This window comes from Schistocerca nitens, chromosome 10, assembly GCF_023898315.1.
Source record: "Schistocerca nitens isolate TAMUIC-IGC-003100 chromosome 10, iqSchNite1.1, whole genome shotgun sequence".
Taxonomy (NCBI): domain Eukaryota; kingdom Metazoa; phylum Arthropoda; class Insecta; order Orthoptera; family Acrididae; genus Schistocerca; species Schistocerca nitens.
The window spans coordinates 24,527,970-24,549,721 of record NC_064623.1 but is presented as its reverse complement, the minus strand read 5'-3'; the positions used below and the strand labels follow the sequence as shown (position 1 = coordinate 24,549,721).

The 21,752-nt window shown below is 37.8% G+C and overlaps 1 protein-coding gene across 3 annotated transcripts in view; it reads left to right on the top strand.

Moving 5' to 3' along the window:
- Nucleotides 1-21,752, top strand: part of LOC126210494 (kelch domain-containing protein 2-like) — a 124,945-nt gene that overhangs the window by 15,547 nt on the left and 87,646 nt on the right. For all 3 annotated transcript variants that reach the window (XM_049939729.1, XM_049939728.1, XM_049939727.1), the window contains one exon: nucleotides 15,496-15,587. In XM_049939729.1, coding sequence (XP_049795686.1) covers nucleotides 15,496-15,587 — 92 coding nt within the window. The remainder of the gene's footprint in view (nucleotides 1-15,495; nucleotides 15,588-21,752) is intronic.

Sequence of the window (21,752 nt, the reverse complement as noted above, 5' to 3'; positions counted from 1 at the left end):
TGTAGGCACATTTTCTAAGATATTTTTTGTATTATTGCACAATTTTTGCAATTGATGGTAGGTTACTGAATAATATCGTAACATCGTTTTGTTGAAGAAAGAATCAAAAGCTTTGTTGTAGAAGAGGAAATGACGTTCACGATTTTATGTGAATTGTGGCATAATTACTTGGGTCATCGGTTTTATATAATGTGTACATAGATAATGACGCATCAGCAATATAAGAAATTAGTGGATAGTGCATGGTTGGCCCCCCCCCCCCCCCCCCCCCCCGTCATCCGTTCACCATTGGATAGTGCATGGGGGTCAACAGAAAGGTCCGATCTTACTCGTCGGCTTTGACCCTGTTGTGATAGTTTAATCTGTAGCGTAAATTAATTTTTAATTTTTTTTTACATCATTATTTGTGGGTTTTATCGCTCTTTGTCTTTTGATAAGATGCATTTAGCACAAGATCTTTATACGAAAGTTCTCGATCTGTGAAAGATTTCTGTAGAATTCAGATTTACCCATTCATGTATATGTTCTTGCTTGCGACACATTTTTCACCTATGCTGCTAGCATTAGGTGTGTGCATTGTGTGAGTCTTTCATTGAAGAAATGAAATATATAGTTATAAAACCCATTGACACCCTGTCCATGGATGTAAAAAGCCGGACTGACAATAGGGATGTTTTCATTTCAAAAGATGTGTATACACACCACAGAGCTGCTAAGTGTTTCATTGTTCTGCAATTAGTTTTGACACTGTGTCATCATCCACCAGAATTTTGAATTTTAAAATGCCATGTACTGCATATCCATATCTGCATGATATATAGGCCTAGGCCCTATCTATCTAAAGCTGTCACATTTGTGTACCATACCCCAGGCCAACTTACTTTCACAGTGTTAGATATCTATGGCCTACATAAGATATTTTAAAATTTTGGCAGTGTGTGAAATGCACCACTCTAAAATTCTAGTGTCTGCCAGACAATGATACAGTGAGAAAACTAGTTGCAGAACATAAATATTTTAGCAGCATTGTGATGGTTATACATACAAAGTGTCCAGTGTACAAGCTGTAGAACCCAGCTTAAGGAAGATTTTTAAAAATGCAACTCATTTGTCCTTAATAACTCCTATATTACAGATTTATTTTATTTACTTATTTATACAGTAACGTAGACTCTACTACAGAAAACCAATTTTGAGAGATAAATAAATATTACAAAATAATAAGTGTTACAGAAAATAAATATTGTATAATACATGTTTACAATAAAGAACAGTCTGGATTACTCATGTGGATTTGGGCATATATTTGCAGTTAACAATATGAGAAATGCTATTTATCAAAAATCTGCTCACACTGTTATCCATGCACAGTTTACAAATATTTACAAAATGTAAACTAGGCCTAATTGAAAATCCCAAACCAATCACTACATTCCATAGGCTTTGCCTGTCAATGGAGCCATAAGCTGTCTTACAATCATCTGAATGTATTTTTTGTTTACATTTCTATACTTTATGATTTACTGCCCTGATAACAGATATATTGTCAGTATTGGATCTGTTTCTGTGAATGTTATTTTTATAAGCCCAGATTATATTTTTTGCATACAGTTTCAAGTAGTTTAGCAATAAACAAGACAAAATCTTACAGGCTGTGTTAAGTAGTTTTTCCTGTCTCCTCTTTTATGTATCATGACCATGAATAATTCTTTCCATTCTGTTGGTGTGGTCTTAGTTTTCCAGGTTACATGTATCAGGTGATCAGGTGTGATAAACACCAATGAAGTTCTCCTCCAAATTTTAGTAGGCCTACCTCAGCTGGAATTCCATCACTCCCAGCTAATAAATAAATAAATAAATAAACCTTGCCACTTTTTAGGTATTAGAAGACACTACCCAGCACCATTGGTTCTGGAATTTGACATTGTAAACTTGTTGACTGTGCCTTATGTTTTTTAAGTGTTGTTTTTTATGATATTTTTGAATAGATTCAGTCTGTTGTTGTAGGTTCTGTTTTTTTGCCTCCTCATGAGGGAGTTATATTTCAGGATTCTTCTTTGCTTGTATCCATTTCCTGCTTAATTTCATAACCTTGTCTTCAGCACCCTCACATTATTCAACAAACCACTTCTTCCTGCCTCTCTCCACTCTCTGTAGGTAAAAGACAAATAATTAAAAATATATTCTTACTACGACTCCAATAGTGCAGAAATATTACATTTACAGTTACTTTAGCATAGTGTTTCAATGTTGTTCTCTGCCATTACTCACAAAGTTTTGTGTGTGACTAGTTGCTGCTTACTGTTCGAAACACTGTTTCATTTTATGTAAATAACCATTGTGATTCGTCTGGTTGAACGCACAGTGATATATTTGTTTTCCCGACAAGTGATGGTCTACTGAAGACGAAGTCTGTACAGTTGGCAGGCCCTATGTTTTCAAATACCAAGATTTTTTACTCATTTGGTGTGCTGCAGAGATGAAAGCACAACATATGTATATTTTAATGTGCTGATAAATTAGAATTTCAAATTACTGAGAAAAAAATGTGAAATGAGAAATCCTAGGTGACTTCAGTTGGTCTGTTATCCACTTGATTTACATTACTGTTAAGTAATTTAGACGGAAACCATCTCATACTTTGAAGTGTTCCAGAGGGCAAGTGATGCATGTGTGAGGAAGTTGATAATTCCATCCCAAAATCAAAAGTAAAGTAGGGGCGAGTCTAGCCTCAAAGAAAATGTTATGGGTGTGTGTATATGCTCCACTGAGGAACTGCTCTTTGTAGTCCAACCTTTTTTTATAAATTGTCTAAATAGCTTACTGCATACTCCTTTTGTTTTTAACTCATTAGTGTATTTAATGTTGAGGTGGTCGAACCTGTAGTTACATTAGTCCTACTTCTTTGTTGAAAAAATCAGCAATCAGTTGCACAAAAGAAATTTTATATCTGTACTAGTTTCAGCCACCTAATGCCCTTCGTCAAACCGTACGAACTGTCGCTTTATTAGTGAAATATATGCCGTATTTTCGTTGCTCACTAATAATTGTCACCCAGGGTAGGATTCACACCTTTTTTTTTATGGTACTGTAGGATATCTCTTGCATATATCAGTTTCTATTCATGTTGATTTTTATTGTTTTACTTTATTTCTACACAGTGGACTGTGCATGTTGAATTTTTCATAGGTTAGTAGAAAAAGTAATTGAAATAGATCAATGTTACCACGTGATGTGGGTTTTCAGTGACCCCCCAAATTTGTTTTATTATAAACACATGCAGAATGATCCTGAGATAAACGTTAATGTAGTGCAGTATGAGTATGACCCCTGTAAAGGGATCCCAATGGTCTCCATTGAAAATTAGGTGTTTTGTAAAATGTTGACAAGCTAGGTATCACTGAGACACATTTCTGTCAGTATAATTATCAGTCCTTTATTTATAACATACTACAAAACACTTTCACTGGCAGAAAACAGTAAACTTCTTGTACTAAAATCCTCCCTGGAAATTTGTATAGAATTCTGCGCTCATCATCCTGTAAGTCTGGTAGAAGCAGCTTGCCCATCACTTAACAGACTGGGACAATGAATACATAATGCTCTTTTGGAACAATTGTAGTTTTCATTATTTCAGCTAAATTTTGCTTTCTTGCAAGTTTTTAAGTAAAACAAGGATAGTGAAAAGTTTGCTTTTCTCTTCTACCCCAAACTACTTTCACAATAACAAGTAATTGGTGAAAGATCTTGACCATCACAACTTCATGAGTAGCAAATCTCCAGCAAAAGGATGGTCCGAAGGGCCAAAATCAGTTTCATCACTTTCCAGAGTCTCTGATAATTTCATACCATTAAGCTCATTTTCTGATGAAGAATTATCACATTTTTGGAAGAGATTTTTCTGGGACTTCAAGAGTTCTTCATTAGCTGTTGATGACTTAAACAACTGAGGATAACTGTACCACTTGTTCCTGCAGACAATTCCTTTTTATGTAGACCAGATACATTTTCATTTGATGACGTTTTGCGTGATTTTGGACCAATGTTCAAAACATGAACAGCTAAAACATTTTTTCTTTTTATTCCCACTAGAGACAATAAGTAGGAAACAGAGCTTCAGCTGCAGTTTCCTTTTTCTCTTCCATATCCTGTTCACCTGGAAGTTTAGAGAATGCAGCTTATTTTTACTTAACAAGATCACTTCTTCCAATCTTTCCTTATCCACATGTAAGTACTGACTAGCACCGGGAGGCCTTTGGTAAGTTATAGGCATTACAGTTTAATTTTTGCCGGACGCAGTGGCCGAACGGTTCTAGACGCTACAGTCTGGAAAGACGCGGCCGCCACAGTCGCAGGTTCAAATCCTGCCTCGGGCATGGATGAGTGTGATGTCATTGGGCTAGTTTGGTTTAAGTAGTTCTAAGTTCTAGGGGACTGATGACCTCAGAAGTCAAGTCCCATAGTGCTCAGAGCCATTATAGTTTAATTTTTAATTTAGTTATGGATTTACTTTATCTGTTCAGACTGAAACTTTATTCTTTAAGTTCACTGTCTAATAAAGTGTTAGTCAATTGTGTCCATTCTCTACAGCTAAAACAAAACACTAATCACAATCTAAAACTTCTGCTATAAACAGAACACTTGTGACAACAGAGACTGTCCAAGACTGACTATGAATTTAAATGCATTGTTGCCTCAGTCTTAATTTGTAATAAATGATTATTAATTACACTTTTGTTTTATAACATTGTTGTTGTTGTTGTTGTTGTTGTTGTTGTGGTCTTCAGTCCTGAGACTGGTTTGATGCAGCTCTCCATGCTACTCTATCCCGTGCAAGCTTCTTCATCTCCCAGTACCTACTGCAACCTACATCCTTCTGAATCTGCTTAGTGTATTCATCTCTTGGTCTCCCTCTACGATTTTTACCCTCCACGCTGCCCTCCAATGCTAAATTTTTGATCCCTTGATGCCTCAAAACATGTCCTACTAACCGATCCCTTCTTCTAGTCAAGTTGTGCCACAAACTTCTCTTCTCCCCAATCCTATTCAATATCTCCTCATTAGTTACGTGATCTACCCACCTTATCTTCAGCATTCTTCTGTAGCACCACATTTCGAAAGCTTCTATTCTCTTCTTGTCTAAACTATTTATCGTCCATGTTTCACTTCCATACATGGCTACACTCCATACAAATACTTTCAGAAACGACTTCCTGACACTTAAATCTATACTCGATGTTAACAAATTTCTCTTCTTCAGAAACGATTTCCTTGCCATTGCCAGTCTACATTTTATATCCTCTCTACTTCGACCATCATCAGTTATTTTACTCCCTAAATAGCAAAACTCCTTTACTACTTTAAGTGTCTCATTTCCTAATCTAATTCCCTCAGCATCACCCGATTTAATTTGACTACATTCCATTATCCTCGTTTTGCTTTTGTTGATGTTCATCTTATATCCTCCTTTCGAGACACTGTCCATTCCGTTCAACTGCTCTTCCAAGTCCTTTGCTGTCTCTGACAGAATTACAATGTCATCGGCGAACCTCAAAGTTTTTACTTCTTCTCCATGAATTTCAATACCTACTCCGAATGAATAGCATCGGGGAGAGGCTACAACCCTGTCTCACTCCTTTTCCAACCACTGCTTCCCTTTCATGCCCCTCGACTCTTATAACTGCCATCTGGTTTCTGTACAAATTGTAAATAGCCTTTCACTCCCTGTATTTTACCCCTGCCACCTTCAGAATTTGAAAGAGAGTATTCCAGTTAACATTGTCAAAAGCTTTCTCTAAGTCTTAATCTTTCTTCTAAGATAAGTCGTAAGGTTATTATTGCCTCACGTGTTCCAACATTTCTACGGAATCCAAACTGATCTTCCCCGAGGTCCGCTTCTACCAGTTTTTCCATTCGTCTGTAAAGAATTCGCGTTACTATTTTGCAGCTGTGACTTATTAAACTGATAGTTCGGTAATTTTCACATCTGTCAACACCTGCTTTCTTTGGGATTGGAATTATTATATTATTCTTGAAGTCTGAGGGTATTTCGCCTGTCTCATACATCTTGCTCACCAGATGGTAGAGTTTTGTCAGGACTGGCTCTCCCAAGGCCATCAGTAGTTCTAATGGAATGTTGTCTACTCCCGGGGCCTTGTTTTGACTCAGGTCTTTCAGTGCTCTGTCAAACTCTTCACGCAGTATGTTATCTCCCATTTCGTCTTCATCTACATCCTCGTCCATTTCCATAATATTGTCCTCAAGTACTTCGCCCTTGTATAAACCCTCTATATACTCCTTCCACCTTTCTGCCTTCCCTTCTTTGCTTAGAACTGGGTTGCCATCTGAGCTCTTGATATACAAGTGGTTCTTATCTCTCCAAAGGTCTCTTTAATTTTCCTGTGGGCCTTATCTATCGTACCCCTAGTGAGACAAGCCTCTACATCCTTACATTTGTCCTCGAGCCATCCCTGCTTAGCCATTTTGCACTTCCTGTCGATCTCATTTTTGAGACGTTTGTATTCCTTTTTGCCTGCTTCATTTACTGCATTTTTATATTTTCTCCTTTCATCAATTAAATTGAATATTTCTTCTGTTACCCAATGATTTCTATTAGCCCTCATCATTTCGCCTACTTGATCGTCTGCTGCCTTCACTACTTCATCCCTCAGAGCTACCCATTCTTCTTCTACTGTATTTCTTTCCCCCATTCCTGTCAATTGTTCCCTTATGCTCTCCCTGAAACTCTCTACAACCTCTGGTTCTTTCAGTTTATCCAGGTCCCATCTCCTTAAATTCCCACCTTTTTGCAGTTTCTTCAGTTTCAATCTGCAGTTCATAACCAAGAGATTGTGGTCAGAATCCATATCTGCCCCGGGAAATGTCTTACAATTTAAAACCTGGTTCCTAAATCTCTGTCTTACCATTATATAATCTATCTGATACCTTTTAGTATCTCCAGGATTCTTCCAGGTATACAACCTTCTTTTATGATTCTTGAACCAAGTATTAGCTATGATTAAGTTATGCTCTGTGCAAAATTCTACAAGGCGGCTTCCTCTTTCATGTCTTCCCCCCAATCCATATTCACCTACTATGTTTCCTTCTCTCCCATTTCCGACTGACGAATTCCAGTCACCCATGACTATTAAATTTTCGTCTCCCTTCACTACCTGAATAATTTCTTTTATCTCGTCATATATTTCATCAATTTCTTCATCATCTGCAGAGCTAGTTGGCATATAAACTTGTACTACTGTAGTAGGCATGGGCTTCGTGTCTATCTTGGCCACAATAATGCTTTCACTATGCTGTTTGTAGTAGCTAACCCGCACTCCTATTTTTTAATTCATTATTAAACCTACTCCTGCATTACCCCTATTTGATTTTGTATTTATAACCCTGTAATCACCTGACCAGAAGTCTTGTTCCTCCTGCCACCGAACTTCACTAATTCCCACTATATCTAACTTTAACCTATCCATTTCCCTTTTTAAATTTTCTAACCTACCTGCCCGATTAAGGGATCTGACATTCCACGCTCCGATCCGTAGAACACCAGTTTTCTTTCTCCTGATAACGACGTCCTCTTGAGTAGTCCCCGCCTGGAGATCCGAATGGGGGACTATTTTACCTCCGGAATATTTTACCTAAGAAGACGCCATCGTCATTTAATCCTACAGTAAAGCTGCATGTCCTCGGGAAAAATTACGGCTGTAGTTTCCCCTTGCTTTCAGCCGCTCACAGTACCAGCACAGCAAGGCCGTTTTGGTTAACGTTACAAGGCCAGATCAGTCAATCATCCAGACTGTTGCCCCTGCAACTACTGAAAAGGCTGCTGCCCCTCTTCAGGAACCACATGTTTGTCTGGCCTCTCAACAGGTACCCCTCCGTTGTGATTGCACCTACGGTACGGCCATCTGTATCGTTGAGGCACGCAAGCCTCCCCACCAACGGCAAGGTCCATGGTTCATGGGGGGGTTTTACACCATATTTAGGCAAATACATCTGGATTAATGGAAGTAAGGTGATCATATTTAGGGGTCAGTTTTATCCTTGAGGGCAGACAACTTCATTAAAATGTGTGAATTTCAACATACAAGAAACTGAGGATGATAGGATTAACCATTTCTCCTGTATCAAGAAAGTTTTCCCAGTGAAATTTGTAAGCAGATATGTAGGGCTTGCTTAAAAAATGATTTTGAACTATAATTTTTTTAACTTTATTTTAAAGTGTGTGAATTCAAATTAACAAATTCCATTATGTTGGGAGATTCCACAGTGACTCGTGTTATATTTTGAAATCAGTGTTTTATTATATCGACCTTTTATCAGTCTATAAACCTATATTTTCTTTTGTAAATCATCATTATTTATTGTGTTATTCAGTCAAAGATCTGGAATTTAAGCAGGGAAGAGCATTAAAATTAAAGAACAAGAATGTAATTTATATTGTGACTCATGTTACAAATTTTTTAAATTATGAGACAGGCCCATCTGACCAGATTGTCACTACCTTCAAATTTTTTAGTATAGTTGACAGTACTTTGCTAATGTACGCAATCAGAGTATCCTTGGATGGGTTAAGCTGTCTGAAACAACAAGAATTGTATGATGAGCACCTGAATGCTGCAGTGACACAGTGAAAATACTAACTTGTGCTTGTACTCAATATGCACTTTGCACCTCATCTTGATAAACAGAAGTGTAATTTTCAGCAAAATCAATATGCAGCACCGTAAACTCCTTAGAATCGTGGCTCAGAACCGTTTCCTATTGCTGATAATAAGATACAGGCTGAGCTCTCTTCGTATAGCAAGGAAGAAGAAACTGAAAAATTATATGTTTCACTGTACCAGCTGCAGAGCCTCCATCTTTGACTTTAACAATTTTAGAGTTGTTTTCCTCCATCTTACAAACCTACCATATAAATTCACAATATCCAGCTCGTGAGTTTTACGGGCTTCATTGAAACCTCTACCATTTTGACATGTGTTACTTTCATTCCACCAACAAAACTCACTGGGTGGATGGCATATGATGGTTGATAAGAACGTGTTACTGTAAGCTACAATATTATCAAGTTTCTTACAAATCCTACCTATAGCATTTATGAAATTTTCATGATATTTACACAAACGTACATTATGTGGTATTTTGCTGCTTAATTGAACATGTGGTGGCCATACTTCTGCAAATTTAGCGTTCCAGTTTGAACTTCAGGATGTTCCTATTTGATTACCTCATATGTTTCCATCATGGACATGGCGAAGTGACAAATATGAACGGTCTTTTTCTCATTATTATCTAATCACTGTTGTGTCCTCCCTGCATGGTGACTGGCATCGTCACAAATGTAGAACCCAGTTATGAAGTCTAGTTTCAGAGATAAGGCCACTATTTTGTGTACTACTGCCGTGACTGGGTCTTTCAGACTTTCCATCTGATGAATTTCCACTCAAGTCACTGAACAGCTCACAAACAGATACTGGAGCTGTGGCTTGACATAGAGCCTTACGTGAATTAGACAGGGACAAACCAACTTTACTAGGTTGCTGATCTTGCATCTTACATTTTGCTATGTTTTCTAACACACTCCCTGGTTTTAGCTCTTCTCTCTTCTAATAACAGTCATTGCTCATGTGGACTCAAATGCGGGAACTTCTGTTTCTGCTTCCAGCTTCTTTCAGGTGATTCTTCTTAAATTCTCCATATTTTTCTTCACTCTTTAACTTTTCCTACCTTCTTTTCTGTCTTTCTGCTGCTGTTAAGGGCATCCTATACTTTTAACCTTAAAAAATATAACTATGACTTAGATTACATGACTTATGTTACCCGTTTTTCAGTTTTTAAAATATTGGTTGAAATTTGGAAATTTTTAATGGTGATATTAGTTACACATTTACACAGACAAGTAAATTACTGATAGTTCATGCTGTTGTATTATATTATTTATCCAGCCTGTAATTTACCTACCTCGGTTTTATACTTGTTATGCAATACATTAAGGAACGTAACTGTAATGTAAATAATGAAATGCTTATTCTTACCTGCCAATTAGTTGAAATGATGATCCAAAATTTCCAATAATTAGCACTTCCATCACATGAAAAACATATGGCCTTAGATACATGGCTACAAAAAAATGGAGGCCAATAATGGGCAACAAACATTGTTGCATACAGTAAAAAGACCAGTCTTTTTAAACAATATGTAAGAAGTACAAAATTTAAAACTTGTAAATCTCATAAGTCTGTCCTATTTTTAACTAGAATATCCCTGTTATATGATAATTTCTATCTACATCTATACTCTGCAAACCACTGTGAGGTGCATGGCAGAGGGTACATCCCATTGTACCAGTTGTTAGGGTTTCTTCCTGCTCCATTCATAGATGGAGTGCAGGAAGAATGATTGTGTGAATGTCTCTGTGCATACAGTAATTATTCTAGTCATATCCGCATGATCCGTATGTGAGTGATATGTAGGGGGTTGTATATCCCTAGAGTAATCATTTAAAGCCAGTTCTTGAAACTTTGTTAATATATTTTCTCGGGATAGTTTACGTCTGTCTTCAAGAGTCTGCCTGTTAATTTCCTTCAGTATCTCTGTGGCAGTCTCCCATGGATTAAACAAACCTGTGACCATTTGTGCTCTATACACATTCAACATCCCCTGTTAGTCCTGTCTGGCGCAAATCCCACACACTTGAGCAATATTCTTGGATGGGCCGTACAAGTGATTTGTAAGCAATCTCTTTTGTAGCCTAATTGTATTTCCATAGTATTCTACCAATAAACTGGACAGTGGGAAATCCAGGATGGAATGTAACAATACCAGAGGAGGAAAGTTGCTACTCTCCATATAGCAGAGATGCTGAGTCGCAATAGGCACAACAAAACGATTCACAAAATTAAAGCTTTCGGCCATTAAGGCCTTTGTCAGCAGTAGACACTACACACACACACACACACACACACACACACACACACACACACACACACTCTCTCTCTCTCTCTCTCTCTCTCTCTCTTCTGCTGTCTCAGAGAGCACAATGTACAAGTTGCAGGCTGTTAACACAGTTATAGAATTGTAACCTAGGGATTCATAGAATTTTAGTAAGCTTTTGGATAGATTTCAACAAAATATATAGTAACAGCCCTTAGTGAGCAAAGCACAGATTTAGCCTTAAATGAGTATACCAAAGGATATTTATATATTGAATGAGGCATTAAGCAGTATTATCCATATCATTGAGTCTTTCTCACCAGCCAGAAATAAGTCTTCGTATCCATAAACTGGAAAATGAAGGAGGAATATTTGTTAATGGACTATTCCTAAACTACAATTGTTTTGATTATGGCTGCAATAAGTACAGAAATAGTTCTTAAAGGTCAGTTGTAAGAAGATAAGAAAAAAATAAAATAATAAAATAACAACAAACCAGTGTATTGAAAGAGAATATTACAAATTTACAGTGAAGTCACAAAACCAGTTGATGTCTTTATATATTTAGTTAACAGTAATGGAAATTACTGACTGGAATAATGAGTGGTTGGCTTTCACGTATGTATTTAGTTAGCTAGTTTTGTGTTCCATGGTTCATTTGTGTGGTTACTCATGATGGTATAGAACAAGCCGCTTTACATTCACATTACACATCCATATGTAAATATTTTGACATTATTTTTTAATTATGGATGTTAGTAATTCCTTTGCACCAACTTTTACACATTACAAAAATAGCAGTTTTTCTACAGAGTAGGAGGAGTTCTCAAGGAAATTCTTTTTAGTAATTTTCAAATTTAATTTCACTGTCCATGGACACATGGTTAAAATTTTTGGTAACTGCATTGTGCACCCCTTTACGTGCTGAAGGAAACATCAGTGTGGAGTAATGAATGTAATTTTTCCTTCAGATATTGTAATCATGGAGATTCAAAGTTTTTTTACTAGTTATTATTTCCGCCCCCATGTGTTAGATTTATCATTGGAGTAGAGCGTCTAGAAGTACAGAACTAAGTATGTTGTGTCTTTTTGAAATTGAGAGTGAGACCATTCACAGAAAGCCACTCAGTTTATTGGAGTTGAAGACAGTGATGGGATGGACAGCAAAATAAGTTAGCAGAAGAGTAAACACAGGTTATAGTGTTCGTAGCTAACTAGGTTTTGAAAACTAAATATTTGGGTCACAGCAGCTGTTGTAGGTGTTCACTGTTTATGCAAAATGTATAAAACAGTCACAAACAGAAAAAAAACACACAGTGAAATGCAATTCTCTGTTGGTGAAGTACTGCACCAGTGAGAAGAGTGTGTGCAAAAATAGTTGTGACTTGGTAGCATCAAGCAGAGTATACTGATGTTAGAACTTCATTGTCAAATAAATGCTCTCAGTATTAAGGTTATTAGTTATAGAGAACTGCCTCAATTCAGAATGTGTAAGATACCAACTGTTGGCTGCTTCAGCTGCAACTTGATGTGTCTTGATACCCGTAATTGGGGCAGTAAGATGAGCTTGAACTTTGTGTGTGGCCAAAGGAAACTGACAACTCATTTGCAGTTTTATTTAGAAATCGACTTGTATGTTAATTAATGACTTTTGTGTCATAGATAAGTCTCTGTTACTGATATTCTTTGTTTGGTGTTGTAAACCTGTGTTCTCTGCTTGATCAGTAGTGAGTCTTCATTCTGTCTCTTCTTATTTAATATCAATAATTCTAATATTTTCCTCCACATCTTTTCATCACCAGTTTCTGCATCTTCCGCTCCAGCTTCATCCATTTTATCTCAATTCTAACACCCTCTGATACCCGAAAAAGGATATCTTAAAGCCTATGCCTATTGGAAAGCCTATGCCTATTGTGTAGGCTATCTTCAGCTGATGCCGTTGTAACCAATGAAGAGTGCCAAGGTAACATGTAGGACTTAAATTCTCCTTTGTGATTGTATCTCTATAGCTCACAGTGACATTTAATGCCCATTGAGGTAAAAGCTGCAAGAAAGTCTGACGTGTCTGGCTCTATAGCAGAGTTGTTCCAACATAGACGTGTGCAATGCTACTGACCCAGCCCTTCCAATATATGAGTGAAGCAAAAATTACCACACTTGAAAGATTCGTCTACTGTAGGTGACAAAATGGATAGATGACAAGAATTGTAAAACAGAATAGTTACCTTATGCACCATTGGCAAAGCTGAGCCAGTGGTGCATAAATTGTTGCATGTGACCTGTTTTGGTCCATCAGTCCACCTCTTCCTAAGTTTTTCCAAATATCTTTTGTCTGTCTGTAATCAATAGCTTACTGTAGTAGCTGGCCATTTTCCAAGAATCAGCACGGTTTTAGAAAGCATCGCCCATGGAAAACTCAGCTTGCCCTTTTCTCACATCATAGACTGTGAACCGCGGATGAAGGACAATAGGCAGATTCGGCATTCCTAGATTTCTGAAAAGCATTTGACCCAGTGCCCTACTGCAGGATGTTAACAAAGATGTGAGCATATGAAAGAGATTCCCAGATATGTGAGAGGCTCGAAGACTTCTTAAGTAATAGAACTCATTATCTTGTCTTCAATGCCAAGTGTTCATCAGAGACAAAGGTATTGTAAGGAGTGCCACAGGATGTCTGATAGGACTACTATTATTTTCTATACACACAAACAATCCGGTGGACTGGGTGGGCAGCAATACGCTGCTGTTTGTTGACGATGCTGTAGTTTACGGAAAGGTGTCAAAAGTTGAGTCACTGTAGGAGGATATAAAATGACTTAGACAAAATTTCTGGTTGGTGTGATGAACTGCAGCTAGCTGCAAAAGTAGAAAAATAAAAGTTAATGCAGATGAGTAGAAAAAACACACCTGTAATGATCGGATATAGCATCAGTAGTGTACTGCTTGACACAGATCCAATGGTTAAATATCTGGACATAACATTGCGGAGTGATATGAAATGGAATTGGTATTGAGGATTGTCATAAGGAAGGCAAATGGTTGACTTTGGTTTATTGGGAGGATTTTGGCAAAGTATGGCTCGCCCTTAAAGGAGACCGCGTATAGGATGCTAGTGCGACCTATTTTTGAGCACTGCTATAGTGTTTGGGATCCGTAGCAGCAGACTAAAGGAAGACATCAAAGCAGTTGAGAGGCGGGCTGCTAGATTTGTTACTGGTAGTTTGAACAACACACAAGTATTTAAGAGATGTTTTGGAATCTCAAATGGGAATTCCTGGAGGGAAGACAAACTTCTTTCCAAGGAACTTCAGTGAAAAAATTTAGAGCTGTCATTTGAAGCCAACTGCAGAACGATGCTACTGCACCAACATGCATTTCACCTAAGTATCACAAGAAATTAGGGATCACACGGAGGCAAAAGGACAGTTGTTTTTCCCTTGCTCTATTTGCAAGTGGAGCATCAAAAGAAATGACTGGTAGTGGCACAGGGTACCCTCCACTATGCACCATATGGTTGGCCAGCGGATTAAGTATATAGATGGAGATTCGAAGGATAGGATCGAGTCATTTTTTTACCTGTATTCTTCGATTTTTGTAGTATTGTGAAGATCTTCACTACTTTTGTCTTCATTGCAAGTATGATGAATTCTACTACAGCTGTTGATTCCTGTCAGGAACTTTGTTTCTGTGACCTGAATATGGCTCTGGTTGTCGGTCTACGGAATCTGTGTTTTGCTGCCATACAGAAGAGATGGAACTGCCATTATGTATACAATAAATCTACTCATTCCAGATACAAACTGAGCAAAGTAATGCAGTAGTCACAGTGTAAAGCTTTCTTGGTTTCTGTAAGTCACTCGAGCTTAATGGTGAGACTGTTACTTTGGAAATGAATTGCTGATACGCTTTTCATTCCTGTTCATTTTGAGATATGCTCTATTTCATAAGATCTTGTGTAAACGAGAAGTGAAGGCTTCAGTTTATTTCATATATATTCAGAAGCAATGTGGTTCATATCTCTCTCCAGTTATAATACCTATTTCCTGGAGTCGACTTGAATATTCTAGGTTTCTTTCAAAAAAGTTACTGCCAATTTTTTGGCTCGTCTCTGTTCAGATGAGTTACTGTTCTCTGTCTGATGGCCGCAGTGTTGAGAGGACATCGATTTTTAACTTCAGTGCCATCCTAAATACCAGTCTGTGCTATAAGCACTGCACTGTTTTACTGGTAAAATCCCAGTTTGAGTAATACATGGAGGCTAAAGTGTGAGAGTATGACATAGGGAAAGCTCATTAAAGGCACCTGTGACATTCTTAATAACTATTTGTGAAGAAGACACTTGCGATGTGATCTGGCAGGTACTGTGCAGGAGAAAACTGGCAATTATTGTGTACCAACCCTAATTTAGAAACTTTCTTAGTAATGGCACACAGCCCCCCACTCATCTCTCTCTCTCTCTCTCTCTCTCTCTCGAAGAAAAAGTATGGGGTACATCTCCCCAGTAATGATTGTCAAGTGATTTATTTTCGTTATTTGGTGCTGTTGCAGGAACACGTTCAGAGAACATCGACCTCACAAATTCGGACTGAATATTTTCCAACAGATGAAATATGGATTTATGACAGCAATACAGAACTTTGGTAAGTCCAGAAGCCATTTTCGGTGTGAGTTTTCTGGGGTTATGTAATGATGAGCTTTAAATATTATATTTAATATAAATATTTATTATGACAGCTAGTGGATGTCAGTATGTGCCTTGTCCAAAAGTGCAGTGCAGAATAAAATTATTTGTAAATAATCAGTAAGAATGGATAGAATTACCATGAAATTTTCAAAGAGCTCTGTAGGAAGTATTGTGTTTTTATAGTTATTATATCACTTAGGGACAGCGATGAACAGGTAATTACACCACATTAGGTAAAAAGGGCAGGAATACTTCCAGTTATAAAGCAGGCCGGACTTTCTTAGGCAAAACTTGCATTCTGAGGCTGAAGAAAATAGAGAGGATGAAATTATATGGAAAAGGGTTGGTCTAAATGGGAGAGATCCTAAATGGATGTGCAAAATATTGTAAAGTAATATTATATCATAGAGCATTCAGAAGTGGAAACTGAAAGTAAAATGATGAAACCAAGCATATAATAGACAAGGGAGATAAAAAGCAGAGCAAGAGCACAGGAGGAAATTATAGACAAATATCAGGCAAGCAAAATTGCAGAGAAAGTAACAAAAGTAAATTTACAGAACTTTCTTCATCTTTCCACGTGTCTTCTGTCTTACTGCTTATCTGTTTCTTCTCAATTAAGTATTCCACAGTTTCTGTAATTCACTTTCAATGGTGGTTTTGTCTGTTATATTATAACATTTGCTGCAGCTTGAAACAATTTTCTTTTATTTTCTGGACGACCCATTTCAAGAAATAAGTCCTATTATAAAATGCATTTTTCGTGTATTACAACATTTTTGTGTGTGATCTTTCAAATGGGAGACTGCTGCTTTATTCTGGGGCCTGGATCATAATGTAAACATATGTTGTTTTTTAGAATGAAACTCTCACTCTACAGCGGAGTGTACACTGATATGAAACTTCCTGGCAGATTAAAACTGTGTGCTGGACCGAGACTCAAACTCGGGACCTTTGCCTTTCGCGGGCAAGGGCTCTACTGACTGAGCTACCCAAGCACGACTCACACCCCATCCTCACAGCTTTAATTCCACCAGTACCTCGTCTCCTACCTTCCAAACTTCACAGAAGCTCTCCCTGCGATCCTTGCAGAACTAGCACTCCTGAAAGAAAGGATATTGCGGAGACATGGCTTAGCCACAGCCTGGGGGATGTTTCTAGAATGAAATTCTCACTCTACAGCGGAGTGTACACTGATATGAAACTTAAGGGCAGATTAAAACAGTGTGCCGGACCGAGACTCAAACTCGGGACCTTTGCCTTTTGCGGGCAAGTGCTCTACTGACTGAGCTACCCAAGCACGACAATGGGCTTCCCAAAGGCTCTGATCATTCAGCATGAAGGTGTCCTACCAATTTCCACACTATCTTTGTGTTCACTGCGTACATCAAAAGAAAATGAATAGAGTGGCTGAAACTTCGCTGTTGAATCCCTGCATCTCTATATCTGTATTATGCTTTGATGTGTCATCAACCGAAATTTAGTATTGATGTTTTGATAGTGTTTTATATTTTGGTTTGATTTACCCAGGGAGACAAAACAACAGTGGTCTTAGCCCACAGTTATTATGCAGACATTTTTGCATGGCAGTTTTAGGTGGGGGGGGGGGGGTTGATATGTTGGTGTGTAAGATAATGGTAGAGGTCTGGGCTGGACTACCACGTTTACGGTAATACTGACCTCAGCAAAAATTGCACTGTAGTCGTGACCGAATGCTTTGTATACTCTACTTTGCTTTGTGTCGTGCATTGCCTGTTGTTTCATTTTATTATTTTGAAATGAGTGTGGATGTTAATCTTGATCTGTGACAGGGTTTGAATATCTTTCTCACACCATGGGGGGGGGGGGGGGCTGCAATTCATATGACTGCACATCAGTGCTGCTTTTGCTGAGCACAGATGCGGACATACGCTGCGAGAGGGAGACGGGGCTCATTCCCCTGTACCACTCTTCTCCCCTTCACCAGCCTAAGCCATCATTTGTTTGCATTCACGACCGATTGCCAGGATGTATTGTCAGAGCAACATCTGCACCGAAACTGAGTTTATTGTGCAGTTCGTCTCCCTGTCATTCTGCTAAGTTCAGCTAGTGCCCTTAAAGAGTAGTAGGAGACCTTTTACAAGTTCTTTGTAAGACACAGGTTCTTCGGAGAGGATTGTGGCATATTCATTCATTCAGACAGCTGAGCAGCACTCAGAAATTTCTTATCAGTCCCAGCAATGAGATCAAAGATTGTTGCAGAATGTCATGAAGCCCTTGTGAGGCTAGTGAAAAACAACAAGGTAAACCTGTTGTGGATTCCTAGTCATTCAGGAATTAGTGGCATTGAATAAGCTGATAGGGTGGCCAGAAAAGGAGCAACAACTCTTTTGGAACAGAACCTGTCCTAACCATCACTAAGGCGACTATAAAATCGAAACTACATAGATAGACTGTGAAGCAGAATATTTGACTAAGAGCCAAGAGCAAAAACACGCCAAGCTAATGATGCTGATTTTACAGTTTAGGAGAAGTTTTAGAGTCCTGAGTGTGACCAGGAGACATATCACTCATGGTAGGACTAATGAACAGCTTTAGAAACTTCAGCAGACACCTGCACACAGTGGTTATGAAGGAAAAAAGTCCTAATTGTAGACTCTGTGGCAACAGGGATGAGACCGTACCACACTTAATTTTCCAGTCTAAGCATAGCAGTTTTCGTACTTGCTAGCAATGTTAGCGGATGAAAGTGTATTGTTAGTAAGTTTCTTTTTGTGAGTGTGTCGTGCCTGGGTTCTAGTAAGTTTTATTTCCTTTCGAATAACTGCAGCATACCACCTGTCTGAGATAAGCACAGTATTACTTCATTGTGCAATTCACTAGGCAAATATTTGGAAGGTGAGCTTAAAATAAAAGGGAAGGAACTCGATGTCCCCTACATGATCTAAACATCAATTAAGACCAAAAACAGTAAGTCCAGAGCAATGTGCAATGCAACCGAATGGCTGTGAAGTGAAAAGTGCATTTTTTCCCCCCCACCTATCTTGTTACAAATATTAGTGATAGCAACATTACTGAGAATGGTATCACAGGCTTACAAAATTTCCACATAGAGGCGAAAGAACATAATTCCAATGAAAATTGTTTGTAATGTTTGTATTGAATCTGCAGTGTTAGGGAAGTGGACACATTATGTGCCAACTAAATAGTGCTTACCGTCTCCATATGAAGATGTAGGACAAAAATGTATCAAAGAACCAGAATATGCTGGGTAAACTGATAGACTGCATTAAATTTTGTGACAAATTGAAAGCTTGCATTAAGGGGTCATGCCAAAACAGGATATCCAAGAACTTGGGGAATTTTTTGAGGACGAGCTGGAGTAATGTCAGAAATGGACAGCGTTTTGATGCAGCACATTGAAAAATAAGAAAATCAGGTTGTCTTTCCTCTGTCCAGAACAATTCAAAGTAAACTCCTGGAATCAGTTCATGACATATGGCTCAATCTCGTCAGGAGTGAATTGTTGAATGACATATTTCCTATCATTTGAAGTTAATGAAGCCACTGACGGTGCTCATTTGTCACAACTGGTTCTAATAATTCGGTATGAGCTACAGTGGAGAAGAAATGAAAGATTTATTTCCTTTTTATGACCAAAAAGTCACACTGCAGATAATGCAACTGTAGCTATTCTCAGTCATCTAGACAAAATGAAAGTAAATGAAATGCCTGAAGCACTGGTAGCTCCATGTTATGATGGTGCTCTTTTTTATAAGTGACCACAAAAGTGGAGTTCAAGTTAGAATTAAAGAAGTATATAAAAGTGCACATTTTATTCACTGCTATCTGCTTCAGTTACATTTAATTGTTGAATGTTTTGTGGCGTGCAACAAGCAGGTGTGGATCTTCTTCAGTTATTGGAAGAAATTTCTATCTTTTTTCTTACTTGTTCTCAGCCTGTCAAGTGGAATTTCACATTACAGAAGACAACTGCTGTATACAAATGCCAAAAGGAAATTGTTGACTGTATGGAAAAGATTATTTATGATGATACCAATGATTACAGGACTGTGGGACTGAAAGGTTTCATGCAAGATTTGCTGTTCTGATTACATTTTTAAAATAAAACCATGTCTCATTGACAGTCTGTTCAATCCTGCAAAAGAATATTTATGCAGTGAAAACTGTTGAATATGTATCTCACTTTGCAGCATCTGTCAAGCTTGTTAAGATCTCATTTTAAACTGACAATCACTGGGAACAAGAAGGCCCAACTGCAAAACTGAGTCATCTCACAGAATCAAGAATGTGTGCGAACAAGATGTCTGCAACAAACACCATGGTGCAGATTGGTGATCAATTCAATTTTGATGATCACTTGTCAGCTGCACAGCTGTTTGAACCATCGTCGTTTTCGAAACACGAAATTGTACGGCCAGAAAACGAACAGAATACTGCTGATACTTTGTTTAAATTACAGTCATCAGACTTCTGTAATCAACTGAACGTGTTGTACATCCAAAAGGACTTCGTGGAAGCATCAAATGCCGTGACCTTATTGAACTTTTTGTATGAAAACAATTTGACAAAAACTATTACTGAAAGTGTTGTAGAACTCCTGCAGATAGTAGGGACCTTCCTAATGATGACTGAAGAGGTGGAGCACTGCTTTTCTATGCTAAAGGAGATTAAAACATCCGTACGAAATACTGTGAATGACAACAGACATTGTGCGTTTGTGATGTGTTCTCTTTTTTGTTGGGGGGGGGGGGGGGATTATTGAATTGTTCAGATTTCAATTAAATGGTCATGACCCATTTTGCAGCTCTGAAGGGGACACTAGCTGATTTCATCTATAAACAGATTCATCAAGGTAAGCAAAATGTGCATTAATTGATGATAAGAAGCCATCCCTGTGTTTAACTAACTACTTAGCCTACTAAACGAAGTGCTAAAAAAGGGCAGTAACATGTTGACCCACTGATTTCACATTTTTCAGCACTTTAGTACAACAAACTGTTGTAAAAATTGTGCAGTTTGTAGAGATATTTAATGTACTGTGTGACTTAAAACTTCATGTTTTCATAATACAGAATTGCATAAATATGAAAACCATGCTTTGTGTAGTTGGCTTCATTTTATGGACTAAAATCACTAATTATGAAATATTCTCTATTGTAAAATGATCATAACAATAACTGTATTCAATTATACAGTGGAATATAGTGAAGCAACCACATTCGTGCATTCTGGTGGTTACAAACTGCTGTGCAGTACTCCATTGCCTAGCCGATACTTTCATAATGATGCCCAACAGTTGGCAGCACTTGTGCATATGAAAAGGTCGTGCATTCAATAATGTACACCTCAGTTTCCAGTGGGAAAAAATACTTCAATTGCAGCTAAGGCACAGTAAAAATTAATGTACACAATTGTAGCCAGAGGGCCTGAAAGGGTTAAATTAACATGATGGTTGCTAAGTTTCCTTCGTCAGCCAGTCACAGCACAAGACCCCTGACGTCACTGTTTTGTCGTGTGAACCTAAAACACTGCTGATTGACCACACACAAAACATTAAATTTTCAAGTTGAGAATTGAAAACATAAAAAAATTAAGCATGCACAGAAGCTGACATACACCACATTAAAGATATCTGCAAGACATGCCACCAATTAATGCCTGTTTTATTTATCTTAATTAATTTTGTTGTAGACAAAATCAACTAAGGTCCCCTTCTGTGCTGCAGAATGGTTTATGACATGTTTTTTTTTAGTACACTTTGTTATGATAAAGTGTCAGGAAATGTGACATCAACAGATAAATATACTACTTATAGATCTTATCTTGGAGTTAGTATTTGATGTTATTTATTAGTTAATTGTGAAATGGAAAGAAGATACAGTATGAAAACTTCTGGGTACAGTGTGATATTAGTGTCTACGTCCCTCACACCCATCCCTTTAAATCTCGGTTGCAGTGACAGACAGAGAGTAGTGCAGCCCAAAGTCTGTGTTAGTTCTGTTTGATAAATGTTCATGTTTCCCCAGTATATAAACTGTGAGCTGCACCTGAAAGAAATAGTATTCAAGAGAAATAGAAAGAAAAGACTAAAAGATAACCTATAGGAGATAGTAGGAAA